At 46.6% G+C, this 24,984-nt stretch overlaps 1 protein-coding gene across 2 annotated transcripts in view; it reads right to left on the minus strand.

The window, feature by feature from the left end:
• CFAP65 (cilia and flagella associated protein 65) overlaps positions 1-24,891 on the minus strand; it is a 684,907-nt gene extending 660,016 nt beyond the window's left edge. For both annotated transcript variants that reach the window (XM_085650063.1, XM_085650062.1), the window contains exons 1-2: positions 24,761-24,891; positions 10,760-10,844 (exon numbers count right to left, since the gene is read on the minus strand). In XM_085650063.1, coding sequence (XP_085506189.1) covers positions 10,760-10,844; positions 24,761-24,852 — 177 coding nt within the window. In that variant the 5' untranslated portion in view covers positions 24,853-24,891. The remainder of the gene's footprint in view (positions 1-10,759; positions 10,845-24,760) is intronic.
• Between the last annotated feature and the right edge of the window lie 93 nt (positions 24,892-24,984).

Here is a 24,984-nt window from a genome sequence, read left to right on the forward strand (position 1 = left end):
GTGGCTGAAACAGTGTAAGTTCGTACCCTGTAAGTCTTGCTATAGTCAAGTGTTGTGTTTGCGTTCGATTCACAAGAACCTCTACGGCGTGTGGTACTTGTACTGTCAATTGATGTCCTAACACTATGGCATCGCTTTGTCTGATTGCTAAAGCTGTCGCTGCCACTGATTTCAGGCACGCAGGCAGAGCCTGAGCTACGGGATCTAATGTGCTAGAAAAATAAGCACATGGTTTGTGTGCTCCTGCTTGTTCCTGTGTGAGTACTGACAAGGCAGTACCTTCTCGTTCTGTAACAAAGAGTGTGAAATGTTTTCTGTAACATGGCGTTGCTAAAACAGGTGCTTGGCATAAAGCTTTCTTTAAGCTTTCAAAAGCTTGTGTATGTTCCTGAGTCCAAGGGAGAACAGTCGATGTGGCTGCCTCCTGTGTTGTCAACTGAATGAGTGGTTTTGCTAGAAATGCGTACTGAGGGATCCACTGTCTACAATATGAAGTGAGGCCTATGAAAGCCCGCACCTCCTTTTGTGTCTTGGGTATTGGCATGTTAGCTATTAACTGAATGCGGTCTGATGTAAGCTGCCTTCCCTCCTTGGACAGCGAGTGTCCAAGATAAATAACTCGCTGGACACAGAATTGCAGCTTAGAAGGGGACACCTTGTGCCCCTTTTCTGCTAGAAATTGTAAAACTGTCAGTGATGCTTTTTCACATTCGGGTTCGCTCCGGGCGGTGATCAGCAGATCATCGACATATTGAAGCAAGGCGGTGTTAACTGGCATGTGGATACTGTCAAGTTCTCGTTTCAGTGCTTGGCTATAGATGCTGGGGCTTTCTGTAAATCCTTGAGGTGCGCGTGAGAATTTAAAGCTACGTCCATTTAAACTAAATCCGAACAAATATTGGCTTTCCGGATCTATTGGGACGCTGAAAAAGGCATTTTTGAGATCAATTACAGTAAAGAATGTTGCTTCGGAATCAATAGCTGTCAGTAATGATGAAATATCGGGGACCACAGGGAATTGTGGCACAATACATTTGTTTAATTCGCGCAGATCAATAACCAATCGATATACTGGCGGGGCCTTTGGATCTGTTCGTTTGAGAATCGGAATTATCGGTGAATTACATACATTGGAGTCCGTTTCTACAACCACTCCTTGGGCAATGAGCTCGTCAATGATTTGTAGCAAAGCCACTACAGCATCTGGTGGTAACTTGTATTGTCGCATTCGTGGTAGTACCACTCCTGCCTTTAGTGTAACTCGATATGGTGTAATATTCATGCAACCAACATCAGTAGGGCCTTGTGCCCATAGATGTGTAGGTAAAGTCTGCAGTCGGGGATCCATGTCTCTAGACACGTAATGACCTTTAAAATCACGTAAAAACAATCTTACTCCTTCCGGAGAACAACATATTATAGCTCCTAGAGCTTTCAATGTTTTTATTCCTAACAGGTTTTCTGGACATGATTTAGTAAGCAATAAATCTGTAGTTCGGGTCAAAGGTCCTATCGTAAGTGGAAGAGGTTGTGACACTTCATTAACAATAGGTTTTCCTGAAAAACCAAGGGAAATATTCTGAGAGCCTGAGAGGGGTGCCCCTGGAACTTCACTACGTTTTATGGTCGTTCGACTTGCCCCTGTATCGAGTAAAAATTTTCTGTCTTGGCCTAACAATTCACTATGTACATAAGGTCCTTCTTGATCTACAGGGATCTCGATAAGGGGTAAGTCAACTTCCCTCTCTAGGCTGGTTCATGCGTATCGTTGGTAATCAGGATAGTCGTACTGTGCGGTCTGGTACAGTTGTCGTGTCGTGGTTTGTGTGGCAGCAACGGGCAGCGCTGGTGCAGCTGGCACAAACTGTATAGTCTGTTGTGGAGCTGGCATGGACTGTGCATGCTGCAAAGCTCCTTGTTCATTCTGATCCTGTCTAGGTGGCCGTGGTCTTTCTTTTGTATTACCTATGGCGATATTATGTTTCAAAACTGGACAATCGTGTACGTAATGACCTGGCTTTTTACAATAATTGCATGTCCCTTTTACAGGTCCTGCTGGATCACCGGAATGTGTCATACCCTTTTTATGTCCTTCAGCTGGAACTGTCTGAGAAACTAGCATTTTCATTTTCGTGTCTTTCATGCGTCTTTGTTCATGATCTTGTTCCTCTCTAATTCTATTGTGATGATACTGTAACATTTGTAACATTTGTGATGGAGTGTTACCTTGCCAGGTGCTCTCGAATTTTAATACTCTATTCTTTACTTGGGGCAGGGCATTTTCCACTAATTTTGTTACAAACAGATGTGGGTATGATTCGCTACTTGCTTTTATGCCACTATTTATACCAAAACATTTTTCAAATCGGGCATAGTAATCACTAGTGTCTTCATCTTGCTTCTGTTTACAGGCTGAAATTGTACCCCAATCTTCCTTTTTTGTAGTTAATAAACGTGGCAGTACCTGTACTAATAAACCTGGCAGTGCTTTAGTTTTATCCCCGAGTCCTGCTCCTGCAGTTCGGGCCTTTTCTTCTGCTTCTAATACTGACCATTCTATCTTTTGGTCTCCTACCTCCCACTACTTTTCCCTGAGTTTCTCATAAATGCCAGCAGGCATCAATACCTTTAATATTGTCATAATGTCGGGATAGGTATACTCTCCCATGAGTAACATGTCTTTAATTTCTCGGTGGAAACCTGCTGGATCTTTGTCATGACTGGGTACCACTTTCTTCATTTCTAACAATTCTATTTTTGATATGGGCGTATATACAAATACGCGCTTAAACTCATTGTCCTCGCCCTTTATTGGGTGCACTTCTCGTAAGGGATTCTGTCTATCCATGTAATACGTGGTTCTTTCCTTGATGGGTAGTGAAACATGTTCTGAACATACAAAAAGAATATACTGCTTTCTTGATTCTAGAATTTCTTTAATTAATTTAGTACCTGAACCTCTCCATCTATTCATGAGTAATTCAGTCAATATATCAGGTAGGGGACCAGGGTCTGAATGTTGGCTTTTATATAGTATAAGAAGTTGTTGAATCATATAAATCCCAGCTAAACGCTGTTCATCTGGGGTGAGATTCAAAAATGTGTGTGCTACTGTGTCATCACTATACTTCCCGGGACTGTCAACCCAATGGACAGCTGACCTGGCTAATTCTTGTTCATCCATAGAATCGAGAAAATGATAACCCCTTCGTTCTCGGAGTAATTTATCTGCTGTTTGGAACGAATGCTCGTTAGACCTTATATGGACTATGGGTGTTTGAAATTTTCTGTTATTTTCTAGACACATCGGACGTATCGGATCAGTAAGACATCTAGTACTATTACAATATTCTCTTCTACCTACATAGGCTATAGTTTCTGACTGTCCTGTGGGCAGTCCTGATCCTTCTTCCTCGCTTTGTTCGAACTGGTCTACCGCTAATCTTTCCTCGTGTAGGCGTTCTATTTCTTTACGGATCTTTCGACACATGGCTATTATACAGTTTTGCTTATCATGTCTCCCTTCTGATATATTCTGGCTCCATCTGGTAAGAATCTGCATTGCTTCCGGGTCTACCCCCGGTCGGTCTTGATTTCTGATCACACAATTTATGAGGAAACGTAACAGTTCCCCCTGTATTTCCACTTAGTTTTCCATAGCTCTGTTAATACATTCAGAATCTCGTCCGGTTTGGACAAAATGATATATATTATCTAGATGTGTAGTCATTCCTGGTAATTTCCCTAAATACACTGCGGCTCGTCTGATACGTAATGATGCTAGGGTCATTTCGTCCTCTTTGCCGGGCACAGGGTCATATCTACAATCTATAAGGAGTTCCTTAAGCGTACGGGCATTTATGAGTTTGGGGGTACGTGAGTGTGCTGACTCTTGAAAAGTAAGTTTATTTATTCTAGGTGGCGTAGAAAAAATATTGGTAGCACCTCCGGCAGCCCCATCTGGGGTATCGGGTGTGAAAGGATTCGTTGAACGTGATACAGCAACTATAGGTGTGGATACAGCTATAGAAGTAGTTGTAGGAACAGATGCAGAAACAGATGTGCTTGCCGGAACTTGTGTCAGAACTTGTTGCTGTAACGATACGGGTACTGGATCTTGGCGTTGAACCTCCCTGCTAGGCGGTCTATGTGGGGCGGAATTAGCATACTCGGGAGCTGCGTCATCTAAATATGAGGAAAGGAAAACATCTTCTGCGGTTCTAGGATGCCCCTTAGGATGTACCTTTATTGGAAATAATGGGGTTGGCAAGTCTTTTGGTATTTCTGGAGTAGCCTTAGGTAATCCTTCAGCCAGAAGGGGATACATACCATTCATAAGGGTATTTCTTTGTCTGTCTACTTGTTCTGATTTCACTCGTGCACCTTCTTCAATTAATAGATTTTCTCGGATTTCATTTGATTTTTCTTTACTCTTCTCTTCCTGTCTACGTGCTTTTTCTGTTCGTCTATGTGATTCTTTACGCCATAATTCAACGGCGTCTTTCTGTGATTGTCTAACTTTCCTTTTCCATAACTCTTCCTCGACTTTCATGATGCACTCTGCATCCCAGGTCCCCGCTGCGGGCCACCTCTGACTTTCTGGTAATTCCTTAGTGTAGTCTACCCATAGATCGAGAAATAATATGGCGTCTAGGCCATGTTTATGATACATGAAGTACCCTGGAGTGTCCCTAGGAGAAATGGGAACAGCTTCTTCGAGTACCCCTTTTCTAGTTGTGATCTGTCTTAGTTTCGAAAAGAGCGGCATATTGAGAACTGATCTGATACTTGATCTTGAACCCACTTAGTACAAAAGCACAATAATGAACAGTCATTCATACCACAATATGCAGGACGTTTAACACATTAAACATTAAACATTAAACATTTTTTTTTTTTTTTTAACCTTTAAAATAACCAACAATGATGATCGTCTGCATAACTAATCACCAAGCATAATTCTTTGACAATAACTAGATACTTCGGAATACTTGATATACTGCTAAACAGTACAGATACACTGCTGAAACAGTGCAGACCGGATTTGTGTACCCAAACCCGTCTTGACCGGCACAACCTATGTGCACGTCAGAAATGCCTCCCCAGCAATGGTACTCACCGGGTAGCTCGGAAACGGAAGGCCTCGGAAACTCGACTGAACTTGAACCGGACTGGACTCGACTCGAACACTTCGGACACTGGACTCGACTTGGGACTTCGGAAACTGGTGGGCCTCTGTATACCTCGGATCTTGCTCTCTCAGCTAGGCTCTGGTCGGGATACTTCGCACTTCTCACCGCCTCGTCTGGGTGTTGATCGCAGCCTCAGTTGCCCCCGCTTGACCGGAGGGTGATACAGGAAATCCTGCTGGTACGCGTTATTGTCCGTCCAGCTGTGGCAGGAGACCGGGCCTGCAACTCACCGCCGGCGCGTGAGATGAGAAAGTGTCCCTGTTCGGGCGCCATTCATGTGGTAAATAATTTTCATTACCTGGACTTAATTTGATACGGAAACATAATAAAACAGCTCAGTAAAATGAGAGGCAGAATCCGTGGTATCAGAGGTTCGGAATGGGCTTTATTCCAATGAACGATTATAATCGGTTGCTCCAAGTTCCATCACCACGGAGGTTCAGGAAGTGAAGTACATACATTATTGACAAGAAATGACTTTTATAGTACATACATTACAATGAAGCGAATGCAGTAGGCGTAACAATTGATAAGGAAAATGACGATTCATATGCGTAACCGAAAATGGGTGTAATAAGGAGTAAAAAGGAACATAATTGGTTATGATGTCATATATAGGTGGATCTATAAGATAATACTTGGCATAGATGCGCGCGCAGCAGTATGACGTGTGGTTGACGTGCAACTAGGGGGTGAAGGGGACTTGACATTTAGCTCTACATGTGGCGACAGAAGTCTGGAGGGTCAAGTCAACCTAATCCCAAATCATATCTAACATCCTATGTTTAAAGAACTATGTTATCCAAAAGAAGGACTCTCGGACAGAATCTATTCTATACTGACTATACTGACTGTTAGTGCGTGTACAAGCGTCTAAGTGTCTACACTAGATGCGAGGGCGGAATCTTCCATAGTAACAGGGCTATGAATTACTTGTATGAAGACAGAGAAGTCGGGCCTTTGCTTGGTAGCTGGCAGAATGTTTACTTAAGCTACTAGACAGGAATGCGTTGGGCAGGGATGAGGCAGATAACTCGAAGGTGAAATACAGTTCTTGGCAGAGAATAGGCTGATGTCAGGCTTCGTGAGCCGCGCAGAGAATGAGACAAAGTTCATGGTCACAGATGCAGGCTCAGACTGGAGTTTTCAGAGGCAAAAAGGCAAGAAGAGTTCGATGACAGAATCAGGGCCTACTTGCCTGGACTGTAAAATGGCATAAGTGAACCATATAAAGGCGGTGGCCTTTCGTACTTAGGAAGGGAATATCCGGCCTATTCATGGCGGATCTGACAGAGGACATGTTGACGGTGGACGCACATGTGTTTGCGTCTTCATAACTGGAACTGGAGGGAACATACATGTACTTGTAACATGCACATAGAACCGTTGGGGTCCAAGATAGGGGACATAACTGACCAGAAAAATCCATATTTCCACAAGCCAACACCTTAGCCAGAATTTTGGGTTCTGCGTTCAACAGCGAAATGGGCCTATAGGAGGCGCAGCGGTCTCGCGGCTTCCCATCTTTGTGTATCACCACTATGGTGGCGAGGCGTTGGTCAGGGGGAAGGAAGCCCGCCGCACGTGCCGCCGAAAACATGTCACGAAGATACGGCGCTATCTTATCAGGACGTAACTTATATAGTTCAATGGGAAGACCATTAGGACCCACCGCCTTACCAGACGCGATCGAGCGAATGGCCAAAGCAATCTCATCTGACGACAACTTCGCCTCCATCAATGTTGCATCCGCCTCCGATAAGGTTGGCAGTGCGATGTCTCTAAGCAACAGATGAGAATCCTCCTCCGAACGCACGGAAACCGGAGAGTATACCCCGCGGAAGTGATCTGCGAAGCAGTCAACAATCTCCACAGGGTCAGTCACACGCACTCCATCCATTCTCTCCACAACGGGCACCACCCTGCTCGCTCTCTCCTTCTTATCCAACCAAGCAATCAACTTTCCGGCCTTATCCCCCACGTCATACAGACGCCCTTGCTGCTCTCTATACATCCCTTTAGCAGCTTCCGTAACTAGCGCTCTATAATCTGACTGTTTGAGGCTGAGAACATGCAATTTCTCATCAGTAACTCCACGCTCCAAGTCATCCTCCATTTCAGCTATTTCAGCCTCCAGGCGAACCACCTCAGCTCTCTCGCACCTCTTAGTATGGGAGATAAGGGACAAGGCCTGCCCCCTGACCACCACTTTATAAGCCTCCCATAGGGAGACGGCCGACGACACCGACCCCACATTATCAGTGAAGTAGTGATCAGTGGACTTGACCAACTCCGCGCGGATCTTAGGGTTACGAAGATACCAGGGGCCAATAGGTGCCACTCTTCCCTCTGTGCCAGGGTCAACCCTCAATTGCAACCATATAGGAGAATGGTCAGAAATACCTCTGGCTACATGACGCACCTCCCCAATCATCCCCGCTTGGGTCGCCGGCATGAGCATATAGTCGAGTCTCGAGAGACTCCCATGGGCCCCCGAGTGAAAGGTATACTGCGCTTGTCCCGGGTGCATCATTCTCCAGCAATCTACCAGTCCCAAAGTGTCCAAAAAACTCCCCAACCAGGCCTGGGCCCTAGGGAGATCCCTGGGGGGGTGACGGTCCTCCAATCCAGAGACCACGGCATTAAAGTCTCCACCCAACACCAAAACCCCCCCAGGGAGCCCCAGGACCAAACGCCCCAAGTCAGCAAATGTAGTCGTCTGCAACCCCGGGGGCACATACACAGCCACCAGTGAAATGGTTCTGCCCTCCCATCTCCCCACCAGCGCCACATATCGCCCCCTATCATCGTGAAGCACCTCGTCCACTGCCAATGGGAGGGAGGTCCTAACCAAGATGCCCACTCCCCTAGAGCCAGAAGTGAAACCAGAGTGAGCGGCAAGGCGATAGCCCCTCCTATTTAGGGCCTGGAAGGAGTTCCCAACCAAATGTGTCTCCTGCAGGAAAACGATGTCGGGCGAGAGCCGCTTCAAGAACTGTAACACCACCCCGCGCTTGATCCTGTCCCCCAGACCATTCACATTCCACGAAAGGATTCGCAATCCCCTATCCCCCATCCCACTCCCGCACATGATACCCACATCCCGGAGAGCACAACCCGGAGAAATCAGCAAACAACTTCACATTGCCCTGCGAAACAAAAAAACAACCATCCCCAACAACCCCCCTCCCCCACAGACCCAAAACCACAACTCCCCCCTCCCTTCACCCCTGCTTGAGCCCGAACAGCCCCCCCAACTTGCAGTGTGCCTGTCGCCCTAACATATACCACAAAAGAACCCCAGAAGGAGGAAAGGACCCCAAAAAGCTCCCCACAACCCCCAGACATTTGAAGGGCATGATGTGCCGGATTAGAGTGTAATTGAGCCAAGGTGCAATAAATAGTCAATCTAGTCCATCGCCAGGAACCAAGTTCTAGTCCTGCTCCACCACATCCCGTCCGCTCTCCTCCGCCCGATCGTCTCAATCCTGTCCCCGCGGTAGGGCATCCAACCAGTCACCAACCGCCTCCGGTCGGTCAAAAAAGTGGGAACGACCCTGGAACTCAACCCGCAACCTCGCCGGGAATAACATCGCGTATTTCAGCTCCATGTCCCTCAGGCGCCGCTTGACACCCAAAAATCCCAGCCGCTGTTTCTGGACCGCTTGCGTGAAGTCCGGATAAAAGCTAACATTGGAGTTCTCAAACTTCAGCGGCCCAGCCACCCGCGACGCCTGAAGGATAGCATCTCTATCCCGAAAGTTAAAAAGTCGGGCGATTATAGGCCGCGGGGGAGCACCCACTTTGGGCGCACCACCCGGAATCCTGTGGGCCCGCTCCACCGCAAAGAACTTGCTCAATCCCTTGGGCGCGAGACGGTTGATCACCAGATCCTCCACAAAAAGGTCCGCAGCAGATTCCTCCGATCTTTCCGGCACTCCGATGATACGGACATTGTTCCGTCTAGCCCTGCTTTCCGAATCCTCAAGTCGACGATCAGTCTGGTCACTGGCAAGCCGCAACCTACGGACCTCCGTCTGCAGGGCGGCTACGTCCACAGTTAGGCTCGACGCCGCTTGTGACAAGGAGTCGACCCGCTCGTTGGTTTTGGACAGGTCTGCCCTGACCAAATTCACATCGATCAGTACCGCGTCCAACTTATGTGCCAGGGTATCAAATCGCTGACCCACAGCAGCCTTCATCTCCTCAATGGCGCCCATAACGTCCTGCAGGGTAAATTCCGACGCTGGGCCCGCCAGCTCCTTAGACCGCTCAGGCGATTTATGCAGGCCAGCGGGGGATCCCTTTAGCTGCACGTAGCGGTCCATGTTGTTGGCCTGAGCATAGGATCCCCTCCGGGTTGACTTAGATTTCGACTTGTCCCCTTCGAGTCTCGCCGCCATCGTCCGGAGGCCACCAAGGTTGGCAAGCGCCAGGGACAGGGACCCGTTGGCTAATTTAAGCAGACACTGCGATTGCAGACAGGACGTTCGTGGATAGTCCAAAGATCGGGCCAGACACTCCGTTGTCCGCGCTCCTCTGAAACACCAGGGTCCCTCAGCCGATCTCAAACAGCAGACTTGAAAACGAAAGTGAAAGTACGGGGCAGGTCAAGCCCTGCATGCCGCTGTTGTTCACTTCGTACCCGGGCACCTCACCAACTCGAGACCGGGACCTAGGCACCAGCAGGCCGCAAACTTCGGAGGGCAACCATTCGGGTTCCCGGCGTCCGATCAGAATTCGGAAAACGGGTGGCACCTCAGCGCGAATGCATCAGCAAAAGCCCGTCAAATTTAGCAGGATTTAGTCAGGATAGACGTGGGAGGTTGCGGAGGCCCTCGAGAGCCTTAAGCCTATGCGGCCATCTTGGTTGCGCGCTAGGCTCCTCAATGAGTTTTTGTTTCTTAAACAAATGTTTGTGGAACATTTAACCTCTTCAGTGCCCATGACGAGATAGTCTCGTCATGGAGCACGGTCGCGCTGTGCCCATGACGAGACTATCTCGTCATGAACCCCACCCACTAATGTAACGCCCGGCACAGGAGGGGGAAAGGGCGTGGCACAGAAGGGGTTAAGCTAATTTTATATTGTTTTTTTTCTTTTTAAAATATGAGATTGTTGTATTTGTTTACAGCCTGGTACATGAAAACAAATCAATAAAGACAGATTTTGATATGTAATCACTATTAAGCAATTTTAATTCAATCAACTGCAAAATTATGATTATGCTGTGTAAAGTTACATTTTTCTTCACGAATCAATATCCTATGAATGTTTGCCTTAACTTTAATCAGAAGTATGCAGAGATAAAAACATTACAACTTGCATTTTTTACTCATATCACACAAACACAAAGTTGTCATTACTTTAATACATGACATCTGTGACCAGCAATAAATTCAATGATCTACAAGTTTGAAGGAATTATTTACACTCAGTGGCAATTCCATTTTTAATAGATCAGTGTCGTCAGAGCTGTAAGGCTTATCAGCTTACAGTTGAATCATGCAATGAAATTCCAAGGTTAGTAAACTTTTTTACAACAAAGTCCTGTATTCAGTACTCACCTGGCGGTTGGGTGTGCTATAGCTGAGCCTCGGTAAAGGGTTGAAGGTCAGGGGACGAGCCTGAACCTGGGCTAGCATTGTGTAGCTGGAAGACAAAAGTTTGTTGAAGAAAACACCCCATATACGTTAATTAGGAAATGGGTACAGGTATGCTGAGTAAGCACAGAGAAGCTTTTCAGATAGTCAGATACAACATGCTGATAATACTCTGGAAAGGAAAAATATCTGCTATTCCACTTACCACATTGTTACTTTGTTTACAGAGTATTCTAAACATTTCTGAATTATACTAGGACTTCTTACATGCATCAGGCTATTGGCAAGCCACGTTGGGCCTTTTTGAGTCTGCGAGTGACCTCCCTATGTTTCTATTGCCAACTGAAGTCCGATCTGGGTTGTTATGATGTGTTAGGGTAATAGTCAGCCCCAGACATGTGGCTTTATAATTCTGGTGTTCATGGGGCATGTACCATTTGCGTATACTTCTCCTAAATAGGTAGCCATGCCCCTGGCTCATATGCAGCTGTGAGTCATGTTGTTTCTTTGTGGTGAGTGTTGCTGGGCACAGTGACAGCTAACTATATGATGTATCAAGGCTGTATTAGAAGCATGTGAAAACTTCTAGCTACTGTGTTCTTATCGGTGTTTATGTATGGTATTTGATTGTGGAACTTCTGTACTAACTAAATATATGGCATATCTAAGCTGAAGTGTGACTTTAATCCGCACACTTTGTATTATTATCCAGGAAAGTCCACATGCCTTTTGAAGACAGGAGAACTTTGCGGTACTGCCAAACACAACAACGCTTTGGGATGACTCCCAAAAATTGAATAGGTTTGAAATACTGCAGAAACTAATGCTGGTAAAGTTAGTACTGGATCAGCCAATTCCGCTATATGTACAAGAGATTGTGACATTAAGGCTAGATTACTTCACTGAAACACAATGTAAATGGTTATTTTTCCATCTTAAACCACAGCATCCATTTTGCTTTCACAACTGCATGCCACCTGCAGGTTAAGTAAACCTCTCTGAGTCCAGCACCACTTTTACTAGTACGCTTCATGTAATATAGTCGAGTAGCAACAAATGGTGGACGGAAAGCTGAATGAATCAAACATTCTTCCCCAGTCAAGAGATCTGGGTGAAATCCATTGCTCTTTTGGCTACTATGCCACCCCAATTTGGAACCACCATATCCGAATCAGGCTTGAACCTGCTCATCATGGAAACAGTTCAGCCCGAACTTCCAAGCCGGGTCCTCCCTGGACCGCAAACAAGCATCCTGGGACTGGTGTTAGGGTATATCAACCCTCATCAAGCAGGCTGCTTGAATCCAGTACCACAGCGAGCAAGGGACTCATGTCTGGGCATACCCATCGCACATAGGGCGAAAAGTACTGCAGCAACAAATGATGGACAGAATGCTGAATGAATCAAACATTCTCCCCCGTCAAGAGATCTGGGTTAAATCCACCATTCTTTTTTCTCACTGCGCCAGCCCAGTGTGGACACAGCCATATGCAAATCAGTGCTGACCCTACTCCTCATGGGAACAGTCCAGCCCTACCTGTCAAGCCGTGTCCTCCCTGGACCAGAAACAAGCATCCTGGGACCGGTTTTGTATATAAAAAATGATGGATTTAACCCAGATCTGTGACCGGGGGGAATGTTTGATTGGTTCAGCATTCCGTCCATCATCGGTTCTTTTTGCATTTCTCACCCTGAGTGGGAAGGGTATGCCCAGACGTTGTTTCTGTGCTCGCTACACCAAAAGATTCAAGCTAGCATGGCTGATGAGGGGTGAAACCCCGAAACTAGTCCCAGGATGCTTGTTTCTGGTCCAGGGAGGACCTGGCCTGGCAGTTCGGGCTGGACTGTTCACATGGGGAGCTGGGTCAAGACTGATTTGCAGGTGTCTGGGTCTAAACTTGAGTGGCGTGGGGTGCACAAATCCGATGGATTTAACCCAGATCTGTGACTGGGGATAAATGTTTGATTGGTTCAACATTCCGTCCATCATCTGTTCTTTTTGCTCTCGTAATATAGTCAGCAGCAATACAATTGGTTTGAACTAGGTCATTCAAAAGTGCTGCACTAAGTTTCAATGCTACTCCAACTGGATTAATGGCTTAGAAACTTATGAGATCTACACAATTTGTTGTAAAAAGTATGCAATGGTTGTCTTTTACTAGCTATAGGGTTCCATTAACTGAAACATAAAAGCAAATCAATACTTGAATATTAGACAAGTAATTTTCTCTCAACTACATTAAACATAATTTAATTTCTTGACTTGCTCTATCTCATAGATTTTCACAGGAAGAATTGTGAGAACTCGGGAAACCAAGGGCTAATATAGACTTCTGCGGACAAGCTACTGTTGGATGCTGGCTTAGTATATGGTGCTCACTTATGTAAGTGTACCACTATGCACTAAACCAGACAGCGCTTATGGTGATTTTAGTGGTCTTAGACAACCTTAGAAAGCTCTCTAAGTGGTCGCTGTGGAGGGCAGCCTTCAGACTTAGGCCAGAAGGAGTGTAAAGCAGCTTGTTTTACCAGTACTTAATCTTATGGTATAGGCTAAGTGAAAAATAACCATACAGTATAGTTATAAAAAACATGTATTTGTTATTAACACTCACTAACACAATACAATATCTCCCACCCAGAGATAATAACACATTACACACAATACTTTGTCAATAGAATGCGTAGGCAGCACAAATACACAGTGGTCTCCAGGGGGAGACCAAACCATATACTAAAATAGTAGAATTCGAGCTACGACTTAAGTCAAGAATGGGCCCAGAAGATGTAGAAGAGTCGGGGACCCAAGGAACCACCCACGGTGAGTATCTAGGAACCCCACAGAAGACGCGTGCAGAGTGGAAACACGAAAGCATGCTCAATGTAACTTAGTCAATGGGTAAGTTGCGGTTGTAATTTTAAAGAAGCAGGACCCTTCCCAGTGGACCCTGAAGAAACCCTTTAAAGATGGAAGGTTGGAGAGTCACCCTACCTGTGGATACACCAGGAACCTAGAATACCTACACCAGGTAAGCTGGGTGCATAGGTGCGAAGTGACGTTGGAAACTGTCGTAGACCACAATGGAGAACTTCAGTGAAGATGCCGCTGGCGAAGAAAGAGAAAAAGTCCGGTGGAACCCAAAAGTGGAATTAAGGTGAGAGGTACCTGAAAGCAGAGGGGACCGAGTCTATGCTAGGAAGCACGGATGATGAAAGCCCACAGATGTCAGAGATGCCGGAGAGTGGACTGTGCCCTTGAAGTTGCAGTTGTGTGGACCAGGCAACACTGTGGAAGACCAGGAGCTGTTTACGAGCTGTCCCATGTTGGATGCCAAGGGGTCAATGTCTGGCAGGGGCATCAACAAGCCTTGGCAGCGACAAACAACATAGTTGTCAAAAAAGGGGCAGTGTCTGGACCAGCAAGGTCCAAGTGACTCACCATGAGCAGGTAAGTCAGAGCAGGCCCCAAGCAAGCAGGGGAGCACACTGGAGCCAAAGAGTACTCTCAAGAGGACCCACAGGCCGGAGGCACAGGAGTCGCAAGAGGACCTAGAGCATTTCACCAAAGGATGAAGGCCCACAGTGCAAAGGAAGTGGTGCAGGCGAAGATCTTGGCTGCAGGAGTTGCTTGAGGCTGGAGCTTCTTGGAGCCTGAAGATCTCTGGAGGAGAGCATCAACAAGCCTTGGCAACAGCAAGTCAACCCGGTGCACAGAGGTACTGCTCCAGCGGTTCCAACGAGGAATACTGGCTTCAAACTTGCTATGAAGACAGTGCAAGCCTCGAGGGAGTTGCAGAACCACCACCTGTGTTGCTGAATCTATCGGAGTCCGTAGGAGCTCAGGAACAGCCGACGGGTCATCTTCATTGCGGTGCCTGCGGATGCTGGGGAGTGACTCCTTCACTCCAAGGGAGATTCCTTTGGGTGTCTTGGATGTCCACAGGCCTTGCGAAGAACCTGTATGGAGCACGGGCACAGACGTTGCAGCAGACTTGCAGGACGACGAGACCAGGAGCAACAGAAACCTTCCCATTTGCAGTCTCAGGGCCCAGAGCAAGGTCCAGCGAAGTACAGAGTGCCCAGACGGTCGAAGATGAAGTGGTGTCTTGATATGAATCTTGTCCCATGATGAATCTAGGAACATACCTAAAGGTAAGCCCTTAAGTACCCTTAGGAAAGGGTTGGGACGACTCAGGATTCCCTCCCATGGGAGGGTCAGACAATGGGGAGGATACACCCATGTCCTTGGTCCAGTTGAGCACCAGAGCCGGAGCCAACGGCTCCCTGAGCTGGTTGAAACTTGACTATGCAAGGAGGGCACCAAATGTGCCCTTCAAGCAGCCTGAGTGGCGCTGGCAAGCTCTCCCACCTAGCCACAATACACTAAAACCTGTCTGGGAGGTGGTCACACCTCCTTGTGACAGGATACCTATTGTTCTGCCTTCCCCTGCTCAAGCTTGGCTGAATCATGTTTCTGGTCGGCAGCAGACATGTTGTGCTGTCCAGGTCTAGAAGACTGGTACCGGGAGGACAGAGGGCCTCCAGGAGGGACTTTACAGTGCATGGAATCATACCTCTCACACCGTTTATGGTGTGGAGGTATGATTCCAACATGTTTGCTACCAAACATGACAGGGTTCGTTACAGCCAGTTTAGAGTTAGCCATCACGTAATGATGCATGGCCACATATATCGTAATGGCTGATGCACTTACAACCTGGAAGAATGGACTCCGGGGTTCGTAGGGGTTTCCTGCTCATGCAGGGACACCCTCACACTTAGAACTGAGCACCCTACCTTCTGGATTGAAAAGCCTGCCTTATGGGAGACTTATCGGTTTTAAGTCCAGTGACCTCAGATATAAAGAAACATATATCTGATGTAAGTGATTCTAGCACCAGCTTACACAGGCTCCAATGGCAGGCCTGTAGTCACAATTGGAGTGGGCTCCCACGGGTGGTATAATACATGCTGCAGCCCATGGGAGACCCTTGGTGTACTTATTCCCTGGGTACTTTAGTACCATATACTGGAGACTTAAAAGGGTACACCAGTAGCCAAACTGGAGTGTACCCAAGTACTCACCATGTCCAATTTAGGGAAGAAGCACAGAGACTGGGAACCTGATTAGCAGGCTCCCAGCCAGACTAGTCAGTAAAACATAATGACACCAGCAAAAAGTGTGGGTGACTATGAAAGCAGATCCTACTTTACTACAGCTACTCTGCCACAAACGTGATGGATATCCTGTCCACCGTATGACAAGTGCCGGTTTGAACTGGGGGTCTCTAGTTGGCAGAGGTAGGTACTTTTGACCAAATAGGGACCTTTGTTTCTAGTCAGGGTAAGGGGGTACATTCCTAAAATAACCCCTGCTCACCCCCTTGGTAGCTTGGCACAAGCAGACAGGCTTATCTCAGAGGTAGTGTGTAAAGCATTTGTGAACACATACAGTAATCCAGTGACAACACTACAGATGGACACCACACAGGTTTTATATAAAAAATAAGTATTCTTTATATAGACTTATCACAAGACCACAAACGACAAAAATCCACAATACTGTACTTTAAAAATGGTAGAAATAGCTTAGTTCTCTTAAGATGGTAACTGCGACACTTTGAGTTCAATGTACCTTAGGATGCGTAACGCTATACAACGGAAGTGTTGCAGGGAAGGTGATGCGTCGGTTCCTTACACGCAAGAATGGTGATGCGTCGTGTCCCTACTGATGTGTAGGGGATGCGTCGGTTCTTCTCTGCGAGGAGAGGTGATGTGTCGGTTTCTTACTGCGCTTCCGTGGCGGTGCAACCTGTAACGCCGTGATGCGATGAAGATCCAGTGCAATGAAACAAAGATGGCGTCTTCTTCTTGATGCGACACGATGCGTGCACGCCCAATGGCCGTGCGGCGATTCAACGATTCTTCTGAGCTGCGACAGGCCTTGCGACACGCTTCTCCGGTGATGTGAGATGCTTCGAGGATGTGATGCGACAGCTGCAGCGACGACACCCTTCTTCAGTGATGCGACTACAGCGGCGACATGCTTCTCCGGTGATGCAAGACGCTATGACAATGCGATGCAACAGCTGCAGCGGCGACACCCTTCTTCAGTGATGCGACGACAGCGGTTGCGGCAGCGACACGCTTCTCCGGTGATGCGAGACGCTTCTGCGATGTGGAGCAACAGCTGCAGCGGTGACACCCTTCTTCAGTGATGGGACGACAACGGCTGCGGCGGTGACACACTTCTTCTTCGTGAGTCGTGCTTCCAGCTCCTTGCGACACGCAGTCCCTCAGAAAGCCCAACACAACTGCAGGCACTTCCAAAGAACTCTTGGGGAGCTGGTGGATGAAGTTTGTTTTCCTTGAGACTTCAGCAGGAGGCAAGCTCTCTCTCAAGCCCTTGGAGATCCTTCACAAGGAATACACAGCCTAGCAGAGGCAGGCTTGGATGGTTAGACAAGAAAATACCTACTTTCTAAAAGCGGTATTTTCAAACACAGAATGTTGAAACCAACTTCACTAAAAGATGTATTTTATCATTCTGAGTTCAGGCATACTAAACTCAAATTTCTACCACGTTCCCTGAGTCAGTTAGGATTATAAGATGTAATAATCAAACTGCCCATTCTGGCCTATGGGGAACAGGTAGCCTTGCAATAGTGAAAAACGAAAATGGCTGTAATTCACTATTAGGACATGCCACACACACCAGGGCATGTCCTACCTTATACTTACAATGCACCCTGCCCTTTGGGCCTACCATAGGGGTGTCTGATATGAAGAAAAGGGAAGGTTTAGGGACTGGCAACTGGATGCACTTGGCCAGTCAACATGGCAGTACCAGACTGCAGACAGCCTCTGCAATGGCAGACCTGAGACACACTTTTACAGGCTGCTTCTGTGGGTGGCACAACCAGTGCTGCAAGCCCACTAGCAGCATTTGATTTACAAGCCCTGGGCACACCCAGTGCACTGTACTAGGGTCTGACAAGTATATCAAATAAGCCAGTAATGGAGTCACTAATCCATACATCAATTTACCATAGGGAGCACTTGCACTGGGGCACTGAATAACAGTGGCACAGTGCCCAAAGCATCTAACACCAGCAAAAACACATGAGGCAACAGCAAAAAATGGAAGGGAGACCCACGCCAATGGTGCCAGGTCTAACAGTGCCACAGGATATAATGAAAGTGTAGTACAGCGGACTGGATATCTGTCCCGTTTGTGATGGAGTGTCCCAACTGCCAAACTCTAATTCAGACCTTTTTGTACTTGTTGTTAGTAAGGGAATAGAAAGAAGCATAGCTTAAAATATAATCTTTAAAAAAGTTGTTTTTCATTTAACACACAAAATCTCTGAGGGCATTATGTTAGCAATATGTATGATGAATACAAGTCACCAACCCAGAATTCAAAAGAATCACCTATTTTCCAACAATTTGTGCTACGACAGCCAAAGATAAGAAAATACAAATCTCAAATGTAGTCTGCCAAAAATCCGCCTTGGAAACAACTCTTAACTTCCTCCATCCTGTGCTCTATGCGAGGATGCTAATGTGTGGTATTGTTTTTGCAAGGAGATGTCTAGAAAATTGGATTAATAAGGCAGGTCTTGCTAGCAACCATATTAAAAATATTTTTGTAAACAAATCCTAAATAAATATTTCCCCACAGTTCACCTAGCATGACTTTACGGGTAGCCTCCTTTTGGGATGTACACAAACTCACAATTCCAAAAAGGTCAAATTTAGTTTGAAGTCTTGTGTAATTTTATATGTGGTCTAGGGACTGGGAAATCAGTACAACTATTGTGCAAATGCATTGGAGTAATTTAAACACCAGCACTAAAACCTGAGATCAAAAAGCTTGATTACAAGAATGAATTAGGAGTGTCAACAAATGTAAGTAGCAAAATGTATTAAAAAGAGACAGAGGAGAGATAGTCTGGGACTTTCCTAGGGAGAGCAATGGTCGGAAATATTTTCACTTTCTCTATTGAAAGATCTTGGGCCCACAAGGACAACACTGAACATGCAGACAGGACCACCACTAAAAATGAGGAAAGATTATCTACCACCATGCACGAAAGGTTGTTTTCACTTTTTACAACTATACACAAGCTGAGTTAGTAGGAGACCGAGGATATAGCAGTAGTGGTGGTTGTACCAGGATACTCTCCTGTGTAAATTGTGCGCTAAACAAATACACATAACATAATATAAACACAGGAAGCATAGGCAGGGTAAGTAAAGACTGGTCATAGCAGGGGTGACAGGATGAAGTGAGATTATTCCTGGGGAAATTATATTTTAAAAAGAAAAAGGTATGTGCCCACGTGGAACTAGCTTTATGTGATGTGTGGCGCTTTCACACAACAAGACAAACACTTCCCCCTGCAAATAAATGTTTACAAAAAACAAAGCCAAACCACTCCGGCAAATAGAACTGTAAGAAATAAAGCAAACTTTAATTTAACCCTGGAACCACCAATTTGACACCAGCGCTTTCGCATACATCCCTCGGAGGCACACAAAAGTGAGAGTTCGCAGATAATCTGGCTACAATGAGAACAAAGACCTACATTTAACAAATGTCTGTTTTTTCTAGATTACAACATTTATCCCTTCCAACTAAGTGAAAGACTATAAAAGTCATCAATAAATGGATTTAACACTGGAGGTGAAATCTCCCAAAATTAAAGAGCCTGCACAGAACTTGGTGAGGACTGCTGCCGCCACAGTACACTGTACACTGTACACTGGATACTGGACACTGTTTTAAAGTAAAGAGTCGACCAAAAAATGAATTCACCCATTTAGAGTATTCAGAGAACAACTGTTTCATCCATCGATTCATTCAGAAAATAGGCAAATGCAATCCTCTCCCTATTGGCTCCATGTCACCAAGGAAATCAAGAAGAAATCCCTTCCCAATAGAAAACAGGATTTACACAAAAAAATCCTAATCAACCAACCTTCTTTTTAGAGCTCGCCTAGTAATGCAGTGCATGCGCTGCTCGCTTTGCGAGATCTATTGTCGTTGATTTCTCTTCCGAAGAGGGGGTGGAAGCTCCACCCATGCTTCTAATTGGCGTGGGTCCAAAATGCGTGCTTTTCATAGGAAGGGAGGCATGTTTTGTTCCCTCTCTGTCTCCTGCTCGTCGTACCTGCCAGGACAGGAGATGTGCACGCGCACGGCAAGGCGTCTTTAAATGTACATGTCGCTTTCACTTTCACAAATCTTATCACTGCGCGCCCCCACAGGACCTGTAGGGTGGTACGCGCACAGTCCCTTTGGTGGGGTAACTCCTGGGATCCGCTGCGGCGAGGCCAGCGACGTCTCCAGGCTCTGTCTGATACCCTGTTCAGCACTACAGGTGCCAATAACTCAGTGCACCACAGCTCATGGACACTTCTGTTTGCTCACTGGGTGACCTCTGTACTTGCTCCGGCTACCACCATGATGCTCCGCAGTTGTCTCTGTATTGCTGGTGTTTTCTGTTTCCGTTTTAATAGTGTTCACTGTTGTAGTTGTTGCCAGCACCAACCACTCCTTGCGGGCTGTCTTACACTCACCTCACACACATCCAGCACAGGCGTCACTGTACATGTGACCCTGTCAATAAAGGGGGTGGGCGCACATGCCCATAGCCAGTCCCACAAACTATCTGCGTGTCCGTGTGGTCATGATGTATGCATGAGGGCCCCAGCACCCAACGTCGTCGCCAACTACCCAGGCAGTGTGCATCATTCCACTACTACCGACAGTCCATCATCAACCAGCGCTACCAGGATGGCACACATGGAAATGCACTGCTCGTTGGTAAGTACAAAACGAACACACTACACCCACAACTCCACAATCATGCAACTCACAACTCTGGGAATGCACATGTCACAGACTCACATTCAACATGCCAAACAACATGCCCACCCACCAGACACGAAAGCATAACTTACTGTGGCAACCTGGGCTAGCCATGTACACAAGCCATCAATAGCATGGCACATCAGCCACACAATAGCGGAATGTGGGGAGAGCTGGGAACCAGGCATGTGCGAAGGAGGCAAGTGACCCATGAATGAGAAGGTACACTATGCCAAGTGTGGCATAGTTGTGATGGCCAGACTGCACTATGCAGACCACACACATATCCATGTCGACATACACTGCTGGTGTATGGAGTGTAGTGGACATTGGACGCAACCATGTCACCCCAGCCAGTGGGGAAGATCGCTAAAATGTAGCTTGTTACGTCCCCCCCCGTAAGCATGAGCGGAAGGGGCTGGCCCGGAGTACGCCAGGCCAGCGTACGGGTGTGAATAAACAACACATAGCTCTGGGCGTGGTTCTCTTCCGGAATGCCCAACGTCTCTGCCAGGGCGGCGCCTCTCACCCCGCCACGAGGCCGATGTCGTCGCCATGAGCGGTGTTGCCTGCGATCCTGTGCGCCTGCTGTACCTCGGGACACTGGTCCCCGAACCCGTCCTGCCCGCCCCTGCGCACCCACGCCCCACTGCTCACCAGCCGACACCGGCGTGTGTCAAAGAGGGCCCACCACGTGCCTATACAACCCCCAGGTCCGAGGCCAGCAAGCTTAGCAGTCTCTTTAGACCATCACGGCCTCCTCGAGCAAGGCCCGCAGTCCTCCTTTCATGTTGACGTACTCCACCTGCATACACAGCGGACAAGTAGGTCACACTTTTGGAACTGAGTCTTGATTACACTATGGCAGAGTCCATATCATTGCACGCATGGAGAGGTGTAAAAGGAAGACGCGTTCCAGTCAGTAGGAAAAAGGATCATCGTTACGGAGGTGATCAAGCGCTACCAACAACTGCCCTGGTGTAACTAACTCTGTGCATTGCAAGCCGACGACACGTGCTTGTGGGCCCTTGCTGACCGCTGCCTTTGGCCTACACAGCAGTCCAGCAGGCCTCACACCAATCCAATCCAGTCCGTACCAGGCAGGACACGTCATCGTCGCTGGCTGAACACCTGCTCAGCTCTGGTGCTTCTACCTCCGTTAACCACAAGTCACCCCCACATGCCATTTCAACGTTGTGTGTTAGAGTTCCAGGATGAGTTCACTGAACAGCAGTTGGCCCGCACTGTTGATGTTGTGTCAAGTCCTATCGAGCTGTGTCCGTACTCCCGACTCCTTGCGCTGTCTCGATACTGATGACTGTGGCATCCATTGGAGCAACCATGACACACACGGCCTACCTCTGGCTATTGGCCAGAACCCAGTAGGTTATCAGACTCTGTAAAGACACAGAATGATTAGTACTTGACTACACTACTTCAGTGAGATATAGCTCCCTTTGTCCCTGTCAATTCTCTACTGCATACACGCCCACATTCAATGGGAGCTCTCCAACGATTTTCAACTCTGTCACGTTAATTGCTAGCAACAATCCATGTGTTACATGGGCTCCTAACCCAATACAAGAGGGCCCCCACGATCCTCAGCCCATCGCCGCTGACCTTTGACCAACAATTAACCATGTCGAGCTGCCTGCCTTTCCACAATGGGATTCACACATTGGCGCATGCACGCCCACATTCAGTGGGAGTGCTCCAATGATTTTCAACCCTGTCACATTAATTGCTAGGAACAATCAATGTGATATATGGGCTCCTAATCCACTACAAGATGGCGCCCACGATCACCAACCCATCACTGCTGACCTATGATCAGCAATTAACCACTTCATACGGGCCACTTTTCACCAATTAGGGCCGGATGGAGGGTTTATAAACTGAAAGAACACCTCCAAGTCCTCACTCCTGAGGCACATGAGAAGGGGTAGGTCGTTGGTGAAGAGAATGGATGACGTGAGTACTGGATCTTTGGGTTTCCATCATGTGAATGGAGGTTATTATTCCTCCCCCTGGGTTCACTTACAAAATTTCAATTTCAATTTAACTTCCCAACAGCACGCTAAATATTTTAGCATTTATATCAGTGTTTCCCTCAAGGAGGTTATGACATCACCCTCATTGGGTGAGTGATTTTACCCCTTTTGACCACAGTGTATGAAACCACCACCTATATGTTTTTATGTATGTGTAACATGTTTGTCTAAATTGGTTCCTCTCACTACCTGTTACAAATTCTGAATTCACGTACACTAGTATTGCATGCCTCTACAAGTACTATACAAGACTGCTCTGTATAGTGCTATTTTATGATTTCTTTTCATATCTTCCTCCTCCACGTCAGTGATTTTACATTCTGCAGCTACACTCACAGGGTACTTAGTGTTTGGACACTACCTGTTGCATCCTTGGTCCAAGACACTGTGTAGATTAGTTTTAAATGTTACGGTCCTGAAGAATTGCCCTAGATCACATCTTGACTAATTGACGGCATGAAACATGTTGACCTTATAAGTCACTAGGGATCATTGTCCCCACTGGTGATATCATGTTTTTAATAAGTCAGGCATACTGGTGGATTAAAATTTGATTTGAGACTTGCCTAGCCTTTTTTAAGTCACTATTCACTACATTGACACCTACTTTTCCTCCATCTACACATAGGGCCATTAACTTGCACTTCACATCATGGCTTTGGAAAAAGATCTCCGATAAAGAGCCCCCTTGAGGGTGACTGTCAGGCATTGCAGCGCCGGCTCGACTAGAAGCAAGCCCGATTATGAAGCATGACACCCGCAAGGGTGTGCAAGGGCCCCATTTCCAAATAGGAACTACTCCCATTGTAGTGGCTCCTTTACTGTGACCTACTCCCCTTTGTCCCCTTTAGGAACAGCATACCTATTTCTTTTGAGTAAAAACACTTTTACACTTCAATAGATTCTGATTGTTTTGTTTACCTAAAGAGCAAAAAGTACAGCATGTAATCTCATATATTGAGAGATTACTTACTATACAATTGAATAAAAACAGTCAGATTTGTAACAGCATATTATTGATTGTATGCGTTTGATTATATGTATGACCTGAGTATCTCTTATAACATGGTACATGTACAGGAGGAGGGAGGACCTCTTAGTACAGACATATAATCTATGATGTGCTCAGGTGAAATACTCCAGCATGTTAAAGAAATTCACTTTTTTTTCAGTTTTAAAGCGACTTAGATCATGTTTGTTGCATGATTTACATTTCAAATATTTGCAAGGCTCAGCTCGTGCATGGGCTCTTATAGCCAAGCCAGGCCACTGAGTGGGCTCTGGCTCTGCTCATTTTTTTTTGCAGATTTATAAAGCGCAAACTCGACCCGAAGGTTTTGGAATGCTTCACATGAGCACCGGTTACGTCACACAAGGACACATTCCTTTTTAAAAAAATGTTTTGGTAGGCACGGGGAGATTAAGTGATTTGCCCGAAATCACAGGATGTGTGGACGCAACCCTGAGGCTCGAGCCTTGGTTTCCAGCACTAAAGTCGGCAGCTCTAGCCGTTAGACCACATCCTCTCCACTCTTCTGTTAATTTGTTGGGTCGTCCATCTCTAGTTACCAAATTAGGTTTTATAATTTTTTTATTACCCAAGAATTGCTCAAAATAAGACTTAAAAGGAAGCGTACTATGGAAATAATGATAGACGGAAGACAAATCAGAAAAAGTACACTAACAAAATAACTGTAACATAGGCAGACCGGATGTACTAGTTACGAGAGTACATGTGTAGAAAAACTATCGTTTGTTTAAAAATCATTTCTTTCAATAAAACTTATCACCTCTTTACGGTGAGATATGATAGTACACCTAAGTACTGTCCCATGAATTATTGTGTATTTACACCATTTCTTGACCGCTTAACCTATTCTCAGGCTCCCAAGTGAACCAAAACACCATTTTCAAAACATCCAGCCCTTTTCACCACATGAGTCAGAAAGGAAAGCCCGCCATAAGAAAGAGTAGAGCAGGAGGCGGATGAAAACATTCTGGAAATGAGGTGCACTCGCCCATAGCACTCTCTCTCACCTTAGACCGTTTCTGTCTCCGTGCACCGGTTCCGGTTGCTTGAGCCCGGAGGTTTGAAACCTGTCACAAGGATCACAAACCTGCGCCGCCATCTTGCGGTTGCCAGAGAGACGCGACGCGACACTCTCCAGAGCTCCATGGTAACGACGGAGCCCGAAAGGGGACTGGTTCAGAAGCAAAGTGTTGAATAGGCGGGGCTTGTACGTAAACCACGACAGGAAGTG

The sequence above is a fragment of the Triturus cristatus genome, chromosome 3_2 (assembly GCF_964204655.1).
Source record: "Triturus cristatus chromosome 3_2, aTriCri1.1, whole genome shotgun sequence".
Classification (NCBI taxonomy): domain Eukaryota; kingdom Metazoa; phylum Chordata; class Amphibia; order Caudata; family Salamandridae; genus Triturus; species Triturus cristatus.